General features: G+C 37.3%; 2 protein-coding genes across 2 annotated transcripts; both read left to right on the top strand.

Moving 5' to 3' along the window:
- The first annotated feature begins 5516 nt into the window (after positions 1 to 5516).
- Positions 5517 to 14510, top strand: LOC146474618 (serine protease hepsin-like). The gene is made up of 6 exons (XM_085116839.1): positions 5517 to 5577; positions 6637 to 6829; positions 10201 to 10829; positions 11210 to 11341; positions 13128 to 13363; positions 14238 to 14510. Exons 1-6 carry the CDS (start codon positions 5517 to 5519, stop codon positions 14508 to 14510), a joined length of 1524 nt encoding a protein of 507 aa, XP_084972965.1.
- Positions 14511 to 14572: 62 nt separating this feature from the next.
- LOC146474617 (CUB and peptidase domain-containing protein 1-like) lies at positions 14573 to 16667 on the top strand. Its single transcript, XM_085116838.1, has 3 exons — positions 14573 to 14582; positions 14914 to 15106; positions 16028 to 16667. Exons 1-3 carry the CDS (start codon positions 14573 to 14575, stop codon positions 16665 to 16667), a joined length of 843 nt encoding a protein of 280 aa, XP_084972964.1.
- The last annotated feature ends 266 nt before the right edge of the window (positions 16668 to 16933 follow it).

Here is a 16933-nt window from a genome sequence, read left to right as displayed (position 1 = left end):
GAATGAATGAACGGACGGACGGACGAAGGAACGAACGAACGAACGAACGAACGAACAAACGAATGAATGAATGAATGAATGAATGAATGAATGAATGAATGAATGAATGAATGAATGAATGAATGAATGAATGAATGAATGAATGAATGAATGAATGAATGAAAGTGACTGGCAAAATGGGAAGATTGGACTTTGAAGAATTCGAAAATATTTTTGAAAGTTTTTCTTGCAATTCCTCTTCTGTTGTATCAGAATTTATACAGTGCACTGTGTAAAACTCGCGTTTTGATTGGTCTAGAGGAGTGTGTGATTAGAGTATAGACGCACGATTGACGTCATCGAGTGGTGTGACCGGCGCACGTGATCAGAGTCTAGAGTCCAGCGAGAGCGACTGATCAACAAAGTTTTGCAAACTGTTTTTGAGAGTAGCGGACAAACACAGGCAAATTTTCTCAGGAAAGGAAAACTGTCCAATAAAAAAATGAACAAAGACTGTTGAGAGTGACCTCAACCAGGATAGGAAAGCTAGAACTTTGTTGTGACGTAAAAAGGAAGCAAATATTTGTCGAAATATGTCGCCGATAGAAATCCGGTAATGGCAAGTCATCGATTACAAATCGCAGTGAAGCGACTTACATGCTGTAATATTTTGGTGTCAGGATTTCCTTCTGGAATAAAGGTTAGTTTTGAAAATATTGTTAGTGAAATTCTTTTGGATTACACTCTAACTTGGAAGATCACAATACATGTGTGCAGTAGTCCAAAACTGAGTTTGCTGGAAAGTTTTTGACTCAGTTCAGGCAACGTGATGCTCGCTCACGAAATGTGTTGAAATGTCTTGGTTATTGTATAAAACAAATAGATTCCATTTTGCCGTGGGTCTGCACTCTGATAACGCACAGAGGACATCAAAACGTGGTGAGAACATCAGTCACGCTACTCACCTGCGGCTCGTAGCGTACTTCTTTGTTCTTACCACGTTTTGACGTCATCTGTGCGTTATCAGAGTACAGACGTACGGCAAAATGGAATCTATTTGTTAATTAGTATAGATCTACTAGCGTTCTTTCAGGAATGCTGTTCTCTTATTGGCTGCGCTACTCACCTACCTATTCTGTTGTAGATAGTGAGCAGAGTGGTAGCGCGTGGCGTCACCTTTTTATATCATTATTCAATAAAAACGTGAATTTGTCTTGTTGTCAAGTTTTGAACAACTTGAACATTTATACTAACACAATTAGATTATTCGCCCTTGATTTTTATGGGTGATAGTTGATTTGGGCTTCACTCTTATCAACTATCACATGATTGAAGTTTCAATCTTATAAATCTAATTGTTAAAGAGTTTACTTTTAAGCAATAGAGGACTTTTTCCGTGTTTACGTAGCCTCATCTAAAACACAAGGGGGGTTGGGAGGATTCGAGACAGATAACTGACAGATAACTGTCTCGAATTCTCCCAACTCCCCGAGTGTTTAGATGAGGCTATGTAAACACGGGAAAAAAGTCCTCCATTGCTTTTATAAAATATTTCTAAAAAAATAATTCGACAAATGATGGGAAATTTTGTTTATTTATTTCTTGATTGAAATAGATGTTCTCAGTTCACGCTCTGGACAATCATTTTTGCTACTAGCCAATGAAAACGCGCATCTAATAACACATGAACCAATCAAAATTTGCGTTATAAAAGTCAAAATCAAGTTGAAATTTGTGGCAAGCGTCAGCGAGCCCTGTGTGGATGAGGAGATTTCAGCTTTGAATTCTCGTGAATCTTACAGAAAAATACCGAACAATCGGTGAAAACTAGAAGAAATGTTCAAAATATACGATTCTGTAAGGAAAGAACTTCAAGATGAGGAGTTTATTTAAGCTGGAAATGAATGTCACTGTGCATGGTCGCTCTTGAAAGCTACGTGAACTTGCCCGATGTGGCAGCCTGAGATGGCTGAGAAGTCGAATCGCTCATCGTGCCTTGTGAAGTTTTGCTGTTTAGGAATCTTAGCACAAGCAGCGGATCCAGACTGTGAAGTTGTTGCTGGTAATAGTAATCGTAGCAGTAGATTATTACGCTGAGAAAGTCTCAGAGAAAATACATTTTATACAAATTTGACAGCCAAAACACGGCAACCGGTCGTACAAAGTTTGATTTGAAACATTTATAGTCTGTAGCATATAATTTTGTGTTCGCTTTCGTGTACATTTTTTGAATAAAGAATGTCTTTTAGAGAATATCCTTGTGATACTTAGATGCAAAACCTTGAAAAAAAGTTTACTGCGTATTTGTTGCAATTTTGTCTTCTTCACTTGAGCTCCCTCGACGAGGTCGTCTAGCGAGGCAGGCAAAGAGCTGTGGTTCTTCTTTCTTTTGCTTTTTTCTCCTCGGGTTCAGGGGGGAGGAGACAGGCAAATCCCGATCAAAATTTTGGGAAATTTGTCACCATTTCCTTAACAGTTGTACTTAAAATTACGTTGCGAGTCTTGCGAAAGCTTTGAAATGTTTTCAAATTGTGCCGGGAGACACAGAAAGCGTGACGTGACAAGCGTGTTTACATACTCTCATCTAAACACACCTATCGACCAATGAGAGCGCGCGTACTATCTCAAATATTTTATAAAATATTTTATGTCCAGAAATTCTTTTCCCACAACAAAAACTGGACACAGAATTTGCTGCTTTAAATTTCGTACTGATCTTCTTGTCAGTACAAAAAAGACAAAAAATGTCATATTTTACTTGCATTATCTATCGCAAACTTTCAAGGGAGCTAGCAAGAAATCGAAAGAATTTACAGAAACTCAAACCTGTGGCCCGCATTCTTGTAACTGAGCTCATTGTTGTGTGGAATCAGGTATTTGAGAGACTGGTTACTTTACATTTCTGTACAAAAAGACACAGGAACATTCCCTTTCGTGCTTTTGTATGTGCCTTTCCTAATAAGCGAATTTTATGGGCTTAATTACCATATTCTGTTCACTGATGAACAGCAATTACGCGCGCCACGTGTGTCCGACTAAAGTGTTCCTTCTCGAATTTGGCAGCAGTCGGAGCAAATATGTTCTGAGACCTTTAACCCCATGAGACCTGCTTACCACATGTTTCACCTATAACTTAGTGGTTAGAGCATTTAGACCAGTAACTGGAAGGTCGTGGGTTCGATTCCTGCTGAGGGCAGGAAGCTTACGTAGTAAGCTGGGGGCTCAGAAAAATTTTTCTGAGAATTTTCACCGTGTACATATCATCTTTTTCAAAAAAGTAAATAAATGTTACCGAAATTTCTTAATAGTATGAGAAAAATACACATTCTTATGAATTTGAAATACATGATTCGGATACAAAAAATAAATGAATATTACCGAAATTTCTTAATGAGAGAGATATAAAACATTTGAGAAAAATACACACACTTTTGAATTTGAAAGACATGATTCGGATACAACCGTATCCATCATCAATTTCGGGATGTTAGAATGAACAATGTAGCTTATTACATGTTACATAATACCAAAAGGGAATACTAGAAAACAGTGATTGAACGATGTGGCTGATTACAAGAACAGGTGTGAAAAAAATTGCATAATACTGTTTATTGAAAGCACGTAACTTCCACTCGGATTAACCTGGGTTTGATAAAGACGCCATATCCGCTACATTGAGTTTAAAAGAAACCCTCCCAGCGTTTTTTTGCGTAATGGAGGTTTAATTGAACACAGCCCTTGGAACAGTCTGTCGTAGTAAAAGGCCCGTTCATACTTTTGACTTTCCTCGCTCTGCTTTAAAGAAGCATTGGACATCACCAATTTTTAGTGCCAGTTTGAATAGCGAAAAAACATATTTGATCAACGGAAACTATAAAAGAATGGCACAGTTTTTATTAAAAATAGTCCTACTACAACTTCGAAAAAATTGGCCAACTGAAATCATTTCATATTTTCCTGCCGGTTCTTTGAGAAAGCGGTTTCAATTTAAAGAAGGTTTTTTTTTTTATTTGGGCAAAATCTCCGTGACAATATCCCGTTAACGTATACTTAAATACACATCAATGAACAATTTAAGTTTGTCGGGATTTTCATATTAACTCATTTGTTTTCTTTTGTTGAAGGCGAAGAGTTGCCGGTAGTATTTCTGTGGAGGTCTTGTTTATTCAGCAATCCGCGGTGCCTTTATTTCATTAAAAGAAAACAAAACATATTTATTTACGGTAATAATGTTCAAATGTAGTCCAAATATTCAAAAGTAGTCAAATGCGGTGTTGTAAAAGGTTGGTAATGAACTTGAATTGTGTACGGTAATTTTACATTAGGCTTAACATCTGCTTAGCTACTTCATATTTAATCAAACAAAAAAAAAGATGTATTGATATTATTAAGCGCTTACTGTCTTTATCAACAGATGCTAACAGTTTCCAATTTTCGTTGTAAAGCCTTGACACTTCAAACAGTTTCGGAAACTGTTTGAAGTGAACGAACAGCTAATACTGTGTATTTTATTGAAAAAGTATCTCTTTTACCAGCGACGTTCTTTTTTGTGAGGTTCTAAACGAAATAATCTTAAAAATTTATTTTCTGGAGTTGAAAAAAAAAAAAAGTTTCTCGACTATTTTTACCTTGATTTAATTGAGTAAGACCATCACACTTAATAGTTGCTGTAGTTCTCTTTCCCTTTTCTTAGTGGTTTTAAGAAGACTATATCACGCTCATTTATGCACTTTTGTTACATTAAATTTTCAAATTTTCCCCAATTGTTGCATCTTTGACAATGAAATGAAATGATTGATTCATACCTGGAACACTACCGGCTTACGTACTTTCACACAAATAAGGTTATAGTTGTTTTTTACGTTCCATTACAAGAGATGGGAAAGGCATTCCGAGGATGGTGCCTCTTTATATAATGGTATTTATGCGCGATTTACGGCTAGGCGGGAAAAGCCGATCTTACCAACGGCACGTATTTCCAGAGAGAATTAAACAACAATAATTCTAAGAGGCTTTGAAAATTAAAATTATCCGTACGAACTACGTAGTTACCCCTAATTTTGTTTAGCACCATAGCAAATTTTTTGATCTGCTTTTCCTGCATAATAATAAACCATGTTACTGATGCAAAATACGTTTGTATCCGGAGGCACCGTCGTGAAGAAGACCCAGACTAAAATCAAGGGTAGAGATATCTCTAAAACTCAAGTAATTATACCTTAACCCTCCCTACAATTATTATATTGTGACAGTCATCCCTTATCCTTAAAATAATTTCGTGAATTAACTTTCAAATCCCTGAGGCCCCCGTGCTTTGTCCTATAACGTGGGCTTCAGGTTGTCTATTGTAGTGTTAATTGTGACTAAATATTAGAGTAACCATGACAAAGAGATCGTTTCCTCCAAACTTTGTTGTATAACCGTTTTATGACCTCGTTAAACTATGTTTGCATTCGGAGCAGCTGTATACGTTTAAGACTGCATAAATGAAAGAACATTTACAGCAAACGTTACTCGTATTCAACATTTGGAGCAGGATGAAGATTGTGATTTTGGTTTGCTGTTTCATTGTTGGGAGTTTTTCCTCGCACTCAAAGGGTAAGTCAAGATTTTATGTCATTACACAGTTGTTATCAAAATCTTTTAATCCACGGCAGTAATGGAAAAGAAAATATACACAGATTCTGTATTTTTTAAGTAGTTTTAACTATTCAATTTTAGCAATCAACAGTATATTTAGGACAATTACTGAAAAACGTTTTAACCAGACTTTAATACCATTTCGTTGTTAGATTTTTCGAATCCTCACTTGAATTCTCAGGAGATTTATTTTCTCTTTCTTTTGCAAAAAACAGAAAGGCACAAAATATACTTAATTCGCCCCACAGCAAAGTCAGAAAAGTCGACTTAATCCAGAACATGTAATTCACTCGCTGTTGACTTGAAAGTCTTTTTGCTAAACAGTAGATACTGAAATAACTGTGAGCGATTTTTCTTGTGGCGTGTACACGTTTACTTGCAGTTTCCTAGGATTAATATTAAATTGATATAACATCGAAATGCTATTGATATTGACTATTTTGTAGAAGATAACTGCGATTTCCATTTGCGAATGTCATCCAACTTGGCAAAGAAATGGTCGGAAAACCGAAAATATCTGCACAAATCCTAAATTTCAGAGTTGAGAACAATGGCAGAATGAATTAAAATGAACAAGAAAAAGGGTTCATTATCTAAACTTGATAAGGTTTAAGATCGGGATTATTGATTTTTTGCTATTGTAGGTCTATGTAGATTCTAAAAAAAATTTACGCCCTGTTCTTATATAATTCTTATATAATGTTCTGTTTTTATACAATTATTTTTAGCGTCATTTAAACAGTTCTAATAGAGTATTTCTTACTTTTCGGACCAATTAAACAACTTTTCCAGTTTAGTTGCCGTTCCTGCTTATCCAAGGTCAGAACAAACAAACTTCTTTGCAAAGAGATCAGGTGGCTTAAACATGCTTGAATGTTGCAAATAATATATACTTTCCTTTTGCCACAAGAGTGTCCAAAATGAGCTCTGAAAACACTTTTGAAAACACCTCAAAGTACTGATCACTATCTTCCGTGTTCAAAGGAAGTAAACGATAAAATTCTTTATTTTTTTAAGATTGCGGATCTAGACCATCTCACTCTCGTATCGTGGGTGGCGATGATGCAAAGATTAACGGCTGGCCATGGCAAGCAATGTTGGTCACCACTTCCGGTAGGCAGTTCTGTGGAGGGTCACTGGTGGATCCCTTGTGGGTTGTAACAGCCGCACATTGTGTCCAAGGACGGAATCCGTCATTTTTGAGAGTGAAGTGAGTATTTAAAAATAATCAACTGTTCAATTCCTAAAGTTTACAAGGCGACTGCTTTATAAATTACGTATTTAGTGTCATCTTAGAACAGGAATGCGTGCGATTGCCCATGCGTATTGAAGACCTGTCTAACATCTTGAACCATCAAAGGAGACACCACTTTATTTTAATACTAATCAAATAATGGTATTTGTAAAGTAATGTAACTCTTCACAGGGTCTTGCTCTTCCTGAAGAAGAAAGGCCGTGCCTTTCGAAATATTGCAAAAATATATTTTTTCCTCACCTTTCCATTAATCATTGGTGAACAAGTCGAAATCACTTTCTTGACAAAGTAGGTTACTATAGCAACAGTGTAGCTTGTTAGAAAACACTTCTTATTTTTACTTTAAGTGAATATTACTCACGATATACGAGCTAGGTGATCCGATTTTTGTTACAAGACTGTGATTAACATGTTCAGATACAACTTTTTGCAACGTCTAAACGAAATCGTAGTGAATGATCCTTAGCCACCGAAGTTTTTGAAAATTTAAAGTGGTTCTGAACCCTTACCTACAATTTTTTTTAACTTTGCAGAAAGTTGACTGATTGGAGTGGCATCGTTTTTTAGTTATAGCCACTTAAAGCTAAAACCAGGCGTGTGTATAAAAACGTTATACTTTTGCTATGGCAACCTATTATATCAAGGAAACAAACATAACCTGTTCACCTATAATGAGTAATTTCTTTGATGTCATTACTGTTACATCAGCTGCTAAAGGGTGATCTTATTTATAAGTTCCTGACAGTAATGGAACAGGTGTCAGCAACTTTAAGCTGAAGGATGTTACCTTTGAACAAAATTCTTTAATTGGTCCTTCTGGCTAGGATAGGATAGAGGGTAATATTCAGATTTTCCTCTGTGCTTTCTTGTTCACTTCAACTGTAGTTCACCTGACCATTTTCAGCTTTTTTCATATTTTATATTACTGCAACTGTAAGTCCATCGTGACATTTTCGGTGGTCAATTCCGATGACTGGGGACATTAGATCGTCAACGAAACTGAGAGAGTTCAAATCCAGATTTTTTAAGCATGCCCAATGAACGAGTTATCGTAATTTGGGATGAATTTCACTCGCTCGTTCGCTCGCTCGATCGAATGCAAACTTTATATTAATTTAATCGGAATTTAATCAAAATCATAAATTATTCATGAGTCTGCGTATAGTTTTTCTATTCACCATCAGCCGCCATTACGGGACAAAAAACAAGGGCGTAAAATCACTCATTCTTAAGAGTAAACACTAGTAGGTGTGTTGTCTGCTAACTCCTTCCATTGACGGGAAACTACAGTGAAACTAAGGGACAACTTCTTACTTTAGTGACTGAAAGCGCCGCGTTTAAAACCGCTCAAGGCCGAGATTGTCGTCCAAGTCTACAGGGATTTCCCGCAAAATGGAAGCAGAAAATGTGATGGAGAAACGTTGACGGTGTTCTCTGCTCATTCGCGTGTTCGTTTTTCGCGGTCCGAAGTAATTTGACCGTTAAAATCCTAGCGCCACAGGTGCCAGATAATTCAAAACCCTCAACAACTTACAAATACAGAAATTAATCTCTCGTTCAGAAGTTGTGGACAATATTGTTTAGTGGCGTAGCTCGCTGACTTAGACGCAAAGAGTCCCGAAGTAACGGAGAACTTTTTTTTCTTTTTTCTTTTGGCTTTTATAAAACAACCATTCCAAAAGCTCCAAACAATTTCCAAACTTAAAACTTTCTTACAAAATACAAAACAATTCAAGGAGCTCAATCTTGCTGAGGGCAACGGCTAAAAATCTACTTGAAGTGGCCTAGGATGTGGAATAAGATGCCAGGGACGCCCCTTATTTAGCCATTGTGGCTTATATTTCGAGTTCTGGGCCAACAAAACACAATGCAAACAATGTTTTATACCTTGCTGCTATTTACTTCTGCATTCGTGAGTTGGCTCACAGGTGCCTTTGAATAACATATTTTATTTTTCAACACATTGTTACACTGCCCAAATATGGTCATGGTGAACACAATATACTTCGTCCGCACATAACAGATATCCTGCGATATACGTAATTTGGTCTATCGGGAAGAAAAATGGCAGAGCGCTTTCAAAAAGTAACCACCTTACAGGTACACCAAATTATTGATAATGCTGTTTCATAAAACACAAAGAAGACAACGAAGTTTGCTGTCAAGATTTGTAATGGTTAGTGCAAAAACTCTTACTGCATAAGCTTACCTTTTTGTTTATGAACTGGCAAATTACAGTTCAGCGATTTTTTTTTTTTTTTGGCTAGACTTTTGTATTGTCCCGTAATGTAGCAAAGACTCGGAAATTACAAACAGTATTTTCTTAGATTGGTACTCGCAACAATTAAACAGAGTTCTCGACTCGTCTTGAAGAGATGGAGAAAACCACCTTACAAAACCGAGCTTGCAAAGTGCCTCGAGAAAGTTTATCTCTCTGGTAGACAAAAAGATAGAAGTAGTACAAGGCAATTCCTCTCAGAAGCATTAGAACTGGCTGAAAAAACCCGTTTATTATCATAACAGATCCAGAGTTGTTACAAGCAACGCGTACGTCACTAGACTCGTTTGTCAAAACACCGAGGAAAGATCATGGTGGAATTGCTTGCGTAGTAAACAAAGAAACACTCACGTAAGAAATCGTTGAAAAGCTTTCCCAGTCTGTTCAGCTGCAGCTCGGTTCAGCTGACGCAACAAATCCTTGGCAACTTGAAAATACTGTTTGGTTTCAGCTTTTGAGGAAATAACTTTGTGGACATTTTTACCGGAGCGATTGGCGCACTAGACGAGTACTCAATTTCGAAGCAAGTTCAGACAACGCTCTCGATTTTATTCAAACTTAAACAAACCTGCCACTTTCATTCATCCACGTCCGCGCGCGGTCAAATGTTACAAGTTTCTTTTTTGACAAATAAAGATCGTCTCCAGCTCTTCTGCTATAAACCTGTGCTTTGTTATCAATTTGTTGAATAATAAAACAATTATCCTGCTCGATCATACGTAGTATCGCCTGATTTTAGCCAACTCGGCCTACGGCATCGTCGGCTAAGTATCAGGCGATATTCCGCACAGTTTTGCAGGATAATTGTTAAGTATTTATGCGAGTTCTTATTACATGTGTATCTAGTAGGGCAAATTTTAACTATTGTAATTGAATCTCTATTTGTTTGTAACTTTTATGTAAAGGGCCTCTCTGAAAACAACCATGTTGTGAGAGAGCACCCTGTACACCTATTATAAATGTTTCCTAGTTATGTCGCATGGGTAGGATTCCCACTTTTCACAACACAAATGTTTTGTTTCTTCCTGTTTGATTATACCCTGTCTAGATTGGGAGCTCATTATAGAGTAAGTGGGTCTGTGGGTACAGAGCAGACCATCGACGTTCAACAAATTATTAATCATGAAAATTATCACAAACCAATGCGCTACGCCCACGACATAGCACTGCTCAAACTTAAAAGCCCTGCTGTCCTTGGGAAAGGAGTTGGCCTTGTTTGTTTGCCAAATCCAAGCAACGCTCTTCCAATTGACAACGCAAGCAAGAGGTGCTGGATAACTGGATGGGGAACTTTGTCATCGGGTGGAAGTCAACCTAATATCCTCCAGCAAGCCTCGGTTCCACTGGTGTCAAAATCGCGTTGTTTGGTGGCTTATCCGGGAAAGATTCATGACTCCATGTTATGTGCTGGTCTGGACAAAGGAGGAGTTGATGCCTGCCAAGGTGATAGTGGTGGACCGCTGGTTTGTGATTATAACAATAAATGGCATCTGGAGGGTGTCACCAGCTGGGGATATGGCTGTGCTATGGCTAAGAAGTATGGTGTTTATGCTAAGGTTGGTGAAGTGAGGTCATGGATATTAACAAAGATTGGAATAACCCCGCCTAGTCCAAAACCACCAACTGCGCAACCGCCAACTCCACCGCCGCCGGCAACTCCACCACCGACACAAAAAGGTATACAATAGAGATGTTTGTTTGCCTCCTCTCGAAGAATAAGCCAAAATTACATTTCACCCAGAAATGAAAATAAGCCAAAGATAAGTTTTAAACGTGATCCGACACGTAATGATATATGTGCTACTAATTTTAAATTGGCAACGTTTATTAATCAATCAAAAAATATTTGCTTCGCTTCACTTCTATGGGTGGATTTCAGTGCCGCCATGTTGTTGGACAAACCAAAAGAAAATTTGCTCACATATAGTTTGCCCTCGCCCATTTTTTCCTTCAGTTCTGGAATTCACTTGTCAGTATTTCTCAACCTAATTTTAATTAATCTGCAAAGAATAGGACACTGTGTTTGTGATTTATGACCTTCTTACCTTCCTCTCCAGTGTCGTGCACCTTTGACAGCGGTTTGTGCTCGGGATGGAAACAGGAAACATCAGACAAATTTGACTGGACACTGAGGTCTGGCTCTACAACATCCTCCGGTACAGGACCATCAGCAGGTCATGGTGGATCAGGTGAGTATAAAAATTTAATTTTGTTTAACTTGTGACTTTCTTCTTACGCTACAGCTTTTTGATCGTCCATTGTTTTTTTTAGTGTTTATTGATTACAATGTATACACTTTTTGACTATAATTATAGTGACGTTAAGCCAACGTTCAAAAGTCGTCGTTTTTTAGCCAGTTTTTGAAACTCTTAAAAAAGATTTTAAGTAATGTTTTAACACAACTTTATAGTCAAACGTTTCTTAAACGATATAGCGTACGGCCTACTGAGATCAAGTTTCTTTTTATGGACTCCAAATAGGCCACCTATTGTTGTAGACAGGACATTTACTATGAGTTGACTAAATAATAAAAAATTCGATAAAATATGAGAAATGCTGATGAGAATACGACAAGGTCCTGTAAAACTTGTACAGAGATGTGAGATGAACCTCGAAACATAAATGTCATTAAGCTTCGTTATTATTCTGTTCAAACACAAAACTCTAACGACGGAGAGTATTACGTGTTTACGTACGCCCATTTCAAAATTGGAGCGGTTATCAGAAGTCAGGGCCTATTGTAAGAATTGTGATAAATACGGTCAATCTTTGCATTACTAAATTTATGAAGCCATAAAAAGGGGGATTAGGGCAGTCGGAGGATCTTTTATCATTATTATTATTATTATTATTATTATTATTATTATTATTATTATTATTATTATTATTATGGCTCAGGACACAGATCTCGTTTGAACTCTTAAGATCGGTACATGCATGCGTCAGAGGTTCGCGTACGCCGTTTTGTAGCAAGATAAAGTAATCATTAGACTGTGAAATAAATGTCGCTTGTGCAGATATCTGAAATACGTGTCTATATGCGTTTATACTTGGGGCTTTTTATGGACACTGGCTAAGCCGTCATTAGTATAATTCGATTGTATGACCTTGATATCTCTGCATGATGGAATTCTTTATTTTATAGTTTTGAACTTTTATTATTAATTGTATCTATTTCCTCTTCTTTTATGTAAGGTTAAATTGCTTCTATTTTTTAGAATTTGTCAATGACTAGTGTTTTAACAGCAGGTTGTTTGCAAATAGGATTTTGATTGAGGTTTTGTAATAAAGATTTTATATATTATTATTATTATTATTATTATTATTATTATTATTATTATTATTATTAGTATTAGTATTAGTATTATTATTATTATTATTATTATTATAATTATTATTATTATTATTATTATTATTATTATTATTATTATTATTATAAGTATTATTATTATTATTATTTGCAATTGAAGTAAGAAAAACATGCAAATGCACACACACACATATCCCTAGCAGGTTCGGTGCTTCGCTTACATTATACACATACAGTAATCTTACTTTTTACAATTTAATTATGAATAAAGGTTCAACCTAAACATCCTCCGGGCGGTTGGAGGATACAATTAACTAAAAAGAAGATCTTGAGTCAGAATGGGGACGACAAAGAGTACCCTATACTTTATTCTTATTAGTTTGTATTCTTATCATAAACGATCTTTTCACACTCCCGCTGACGTCTCTGTTTGAATTTGCGACCTGGAAGAAGTTTCGACCCGTTTTTTCTTAACGGGTGGTAGTTTTTTCGTATCAACTAGTCCCATGTGTTTTTCATCGTGTTAAGTTTTCGACGCCTGAGCTTTTCGATTTTATGGAAATGAACATTGTGCCCGTAAAACAGTCTTTTACTCCTGAAATACTTTCGGAAGGTTTTAGAAACTCTCGTCTGGGATTCATTTGATTGCTATCTGTCTTTTCAAGGAAAATACATTTACATTGAGACTTCGAGTCCAAGGGTGCCAAATGACAACGCCAAGCTTTCATTTACTTCTGCTGGAAGCGGTAGTTTTTGCATGACCTTCTATTACCACATGAAGGGAGGAGCTATTGGTGCATTGAAAGTATACAGTGGTGGTCAGATAAAATTTTCCAAGTCAGGAAGCCAAGGAACTGACTGGCAGAAAGCCGAGGTTGACATCACTGCAAGCGGAAGTGCCGTAAGTACGACGTATTTACGAGACAGTTTCTAGTAATCCATGCTGCAAAACTTAAATATTAACTTGCATATGAAAACATAGTATATTAAAATATAAAAAAAAAGACAAAACAAAACACACTTAAAAGGACAACAAAATTAAAAATTTTAAATTTTCTGGAATCTGAAAAAACCAAACATCTTCGAATCGAAACCGTTTGTCTCTACTGCCAGATGAATTCAAGTGGTCGTTCATCAACTGACGTCGACTTTACTGTTCATTATCCGTTCATACCAAAGGAAAAACACAATATGAGCAAAGCTTCTCTAGCAGGTGGTTCACATGTCATGAGCTAATCAAACGCGCTACCGGCCAGGACTAGGATATTTTAAAACAACTTGCAAATGCAGCACGGCAGTCAAAAACAAGTAAAAAATAAGGTGATGGGCACCGCAGGAATTGAATGATGTATTACTTGCGCCAAAATAAAATCAGAAAACCAAGCCAGCTTTTCATATAAAATTCTCTTCCGTAAATTTTCTGTCGCATTTTATTTTTCAAGTTTGTTTTAGCAATTTGTTATGACTTGGGTTCAATTGAGGTAGTTTCTGAAAAACCCACTATTAAAAATGGCAGATTCAATACATACGGCCGCTGTGACAACATATTCATTAGAGAACACAATGAAAGCTCGATTGGTAATAAAACGAGGTGAGAAAGATTGTAATACGATGTTTGCAATTGATCAAAGATCCTAGGGAGGAATTGCAGTGCTCAATGACTAATTTAGGACATTTATTTTTGTTTTAGATATTAATTATCGTGTTCCATGATCAGTCATGAAAAAGTTTGCTTTATCGCCCGACCCTGATATCACTACTCTCTTTGTTTTAAGGTCCAAGTGTTGTTTGAAGGGGTTAGAGGATCAAGCTGGCAAGGGGACATCGCCATTGACGATTTTTCACTGAGGCCAGGAAGTTGCTCAGGCTTACCACCAACTCCACCTCCACCACAAACACCAGCTCCGCCACCTGGAGGTTTGGTTGATGTTTCAGTATTGATAGCACACAGCTGTGAGCTTAATAATCAAAGGAAGCCAGATTCCTTGCAACACCCTCTGTACGAGCTTTTTGTAATCCATCCAATCCAGTTTAAAGCGTTTATCTGAACTTGTCATGCAACATTTTGAATATAAGAAGATTTAAATCGTTTCTTTTGCTCATTCCTGATATGTCGGAAGGCAAATGCTTTCTTTCTTTCTTATATATTCTTTTAAGCGTCGTTTAAACAGTTCTAATAGAGTATTTCTCACTTTTTGGACGAACTAAACAACTTTTCCAGTTTAGTTACCGTTCCTGCTTATCCAAGGCCAGACCAAACAAACTTCTTTGCAAAGAGATCCGGGTGGCTAAAACATGCTTCAGTGTTGCTAATAATACTTTCCTTTAGCCATAAGAGTGTTCAAAAAGAGCTCTGTAAACACACTTGAAAACTTCTCAAAAGAGTGATCACTATCTTCCGTGTTCAAAGGAAATAAACGAGGATGTAACGATAAGTTCTTCATTTTTAAGATTGCGGCTCAAGACCATCTCACTCTCGTATCGTGGGCGGCGATAATGCAAAGGTTAACAGCTGGCCATGGCAAGCAATGTTGGTCACCACTTCCGGTAGGCAGTTCTGTGGAGGGTCACTCGTGCATCCCTTGTGGGTTGTAACAGCTGCTCATTGTGTCCATGGACGGAGTCCGTCATCTTTGAGAGTGACGTGAGTATTTAAAAATAATCAACTGTTCAATTCCTAAAGTTTACAAGGCGACTGCTTTATAAATTACGTATTTAGTGTCATCTTAGAACAGGAATGCGCGCGATTGCCTGTGCGTATTGAAGACCTTTGTAACATTTTAACCCATCAAAGGAGACACCACTTTATTTTAAATCTAATTAAATAATGGTATTTGAAAAGTAATGTAACTATTTTACCACAGGGTCTTGCTCTTACTTAAGAAGAGAGGCCGTGCCTTTTAAAATATTTTAAAATATATATTTCCCTGAACTTGAAATCAGCCTTGCACGTTTTTTCCATTATTTAACCCCAAAAAATTGTTAATCATTAGTAAACAAGTCGAAAACACTTTCTTGACAAGGCTTGTTACCATAGCAACAGTGTAGCATGTTAGAAAACTAGTTTAAGTGAATATTACTCAAGATATACGAGCTAGGTAATCCGATTTCTGTTACAAGACTGCGAATTAACATGTTCAGATACAACTTTTTGCAACGTTTAAACGAAATCGTAGAGAATGGTCTGGAGCCACCTAAGCTTTTGAAAATTTTAACTGGCTCTGAACCCCTAACTACAATTTGCAGAAAGGTGACTGATTGTCGGCCAACGGCTTCGTCGGCTAAGTATCAGGCGATATTCCGCGCGATTTCACAGGATAATTGTTAAGTATTCATGCGAGTTCTTATCATATGTGTATCTAGTAGGGCAAATTTTAACTATTGTAATTGAATCTCTAATCGTTTATAACTTTTATGTAAAGGACCTCTCTGAAAACAACCATGTTGTGAGAGAGCACCCTGTATACCTATTATAAATGTTTCCTAGTTATGTCGCATGGGTAGGATTCCCACTTTTCACAACACAAATGTTTTGTTTCTTCCTGTTTGATTATACCCTGTCTAGATTGGGAGCTCATTATAGAGTAAGTGGGTCTGTGGGTACAGAGCAGACCATCGACGTTCAACAAATTATTAATCATGAAAATTATCACAAACCAATGCGCTACGCCCACGACATAGCACTGCTCAAACTTAAAAGCCCTGCTGTCCTTGGGAAAGGAGTTGGCCTTGTTTGTTTGCCAAATCCAAGCAACGCTCTTCCAATTGACAACGCAAGCAAGAGGTGCTGGATAACTGGATGGGGAACTTTGTCATCGGGTGGAAGTCAACCTAATATCCTCCAGCAAGCCTCGGTTCCACTGGTGTCAAAATCGCGTTGTTTGGTGGCTTATCCGGGAAAGATTCATGACTCCATGTTATGTGCTGGTCTAGACAAAGGAGGAGTTGATGCCTGCCAAGGTGATAGTGGTGGACCGCTGGTTTGTGATTATAACAATAAATGGCATCTGGAGGGTGTCACCAGCTGGGGACATGGCTGCGCTGCGGCTAAGAAGTATGGTGTTTATGCTAAGGTTGGTGAAGTGAGGTCATGGATATTAACCAAGATTGGAATAACCCCGCCTAGTCCAAAACCACCAACTGCGCAACCGCCAACTCCACCGCCGCCGGCAACTCCACAACCGCCACAAAAAGGTATAGAATAGAGATGTTTGTTTGCTTCCTCTCGAAGAATAAGCCGAAATTACATTTCACCCATAAATGAAAATACGCCAAAGATAAGTTTTAAACGTGATCCGAGACGTAAAGATGTATATGCTACTAATTTTAAATTGCCAACGTTTATTAATCATTAAAAATAAATTTGCTTCGCTTCACTTCTATTGGTGGATTGCAGTGTCGCCATGTTGTTGGACAAACCAAGAGAAAATTTGCTCACATATAGTTTGCCCTCGCCCATTTTTTCCTTCAA

This window comes from Pavona decussata, unplaced genomic scaffold, assembly GCF_977016875.1.
Source record: "Pavona decussata unplaced genomic scaffold, jaPavDecu1.1 SCAFFOLD_87, whole genome shotgun sequence".
Lineage (NCBI taxonomy): Eukaryota > Metazoa > Cnidaria > Anthozoa > Scleractinia > Agariciidae > Pavona > Pavona decussata.
This window is presented reverse-complemented; position numbering and strand designations above follow the sequence as displayed.

Bases quoted from the DNA above. Each gene is read 5' to 3' on its own strand.
- LOC146474618 (XM_085116839.1), top strand. From the start codon at position 5,517: ATGAAGATTGTGATTTTGGTTTGCTGTTTCATTGTTGGGAGTTTTTCC. The intron at 6,830-10,200 runs GTGAGTATTTAA...TACCCTGTCTAG, and splicing joins CCGTCATTTTTGAGAGTGAA to ATTGGGAGCTCATTATAGAG. The intron at 13,364-14,237 runs GTAAGTACGACG...CTTTGTTTTAAG, and splicing joins TCACTGCAAGCGGAAGTGCC to GTCCAAGTGTTGTTTGAAGG.
- LOC146474617 (XM_085116838.1), top strand. The intron at 15,107-16,027 runs GTGAGTATTTAA...TACCCTGTCTAG, and splicing joins CCGTCATCTTTGAGAGTGAC to ATTGGGAGCTCATTATAGAG.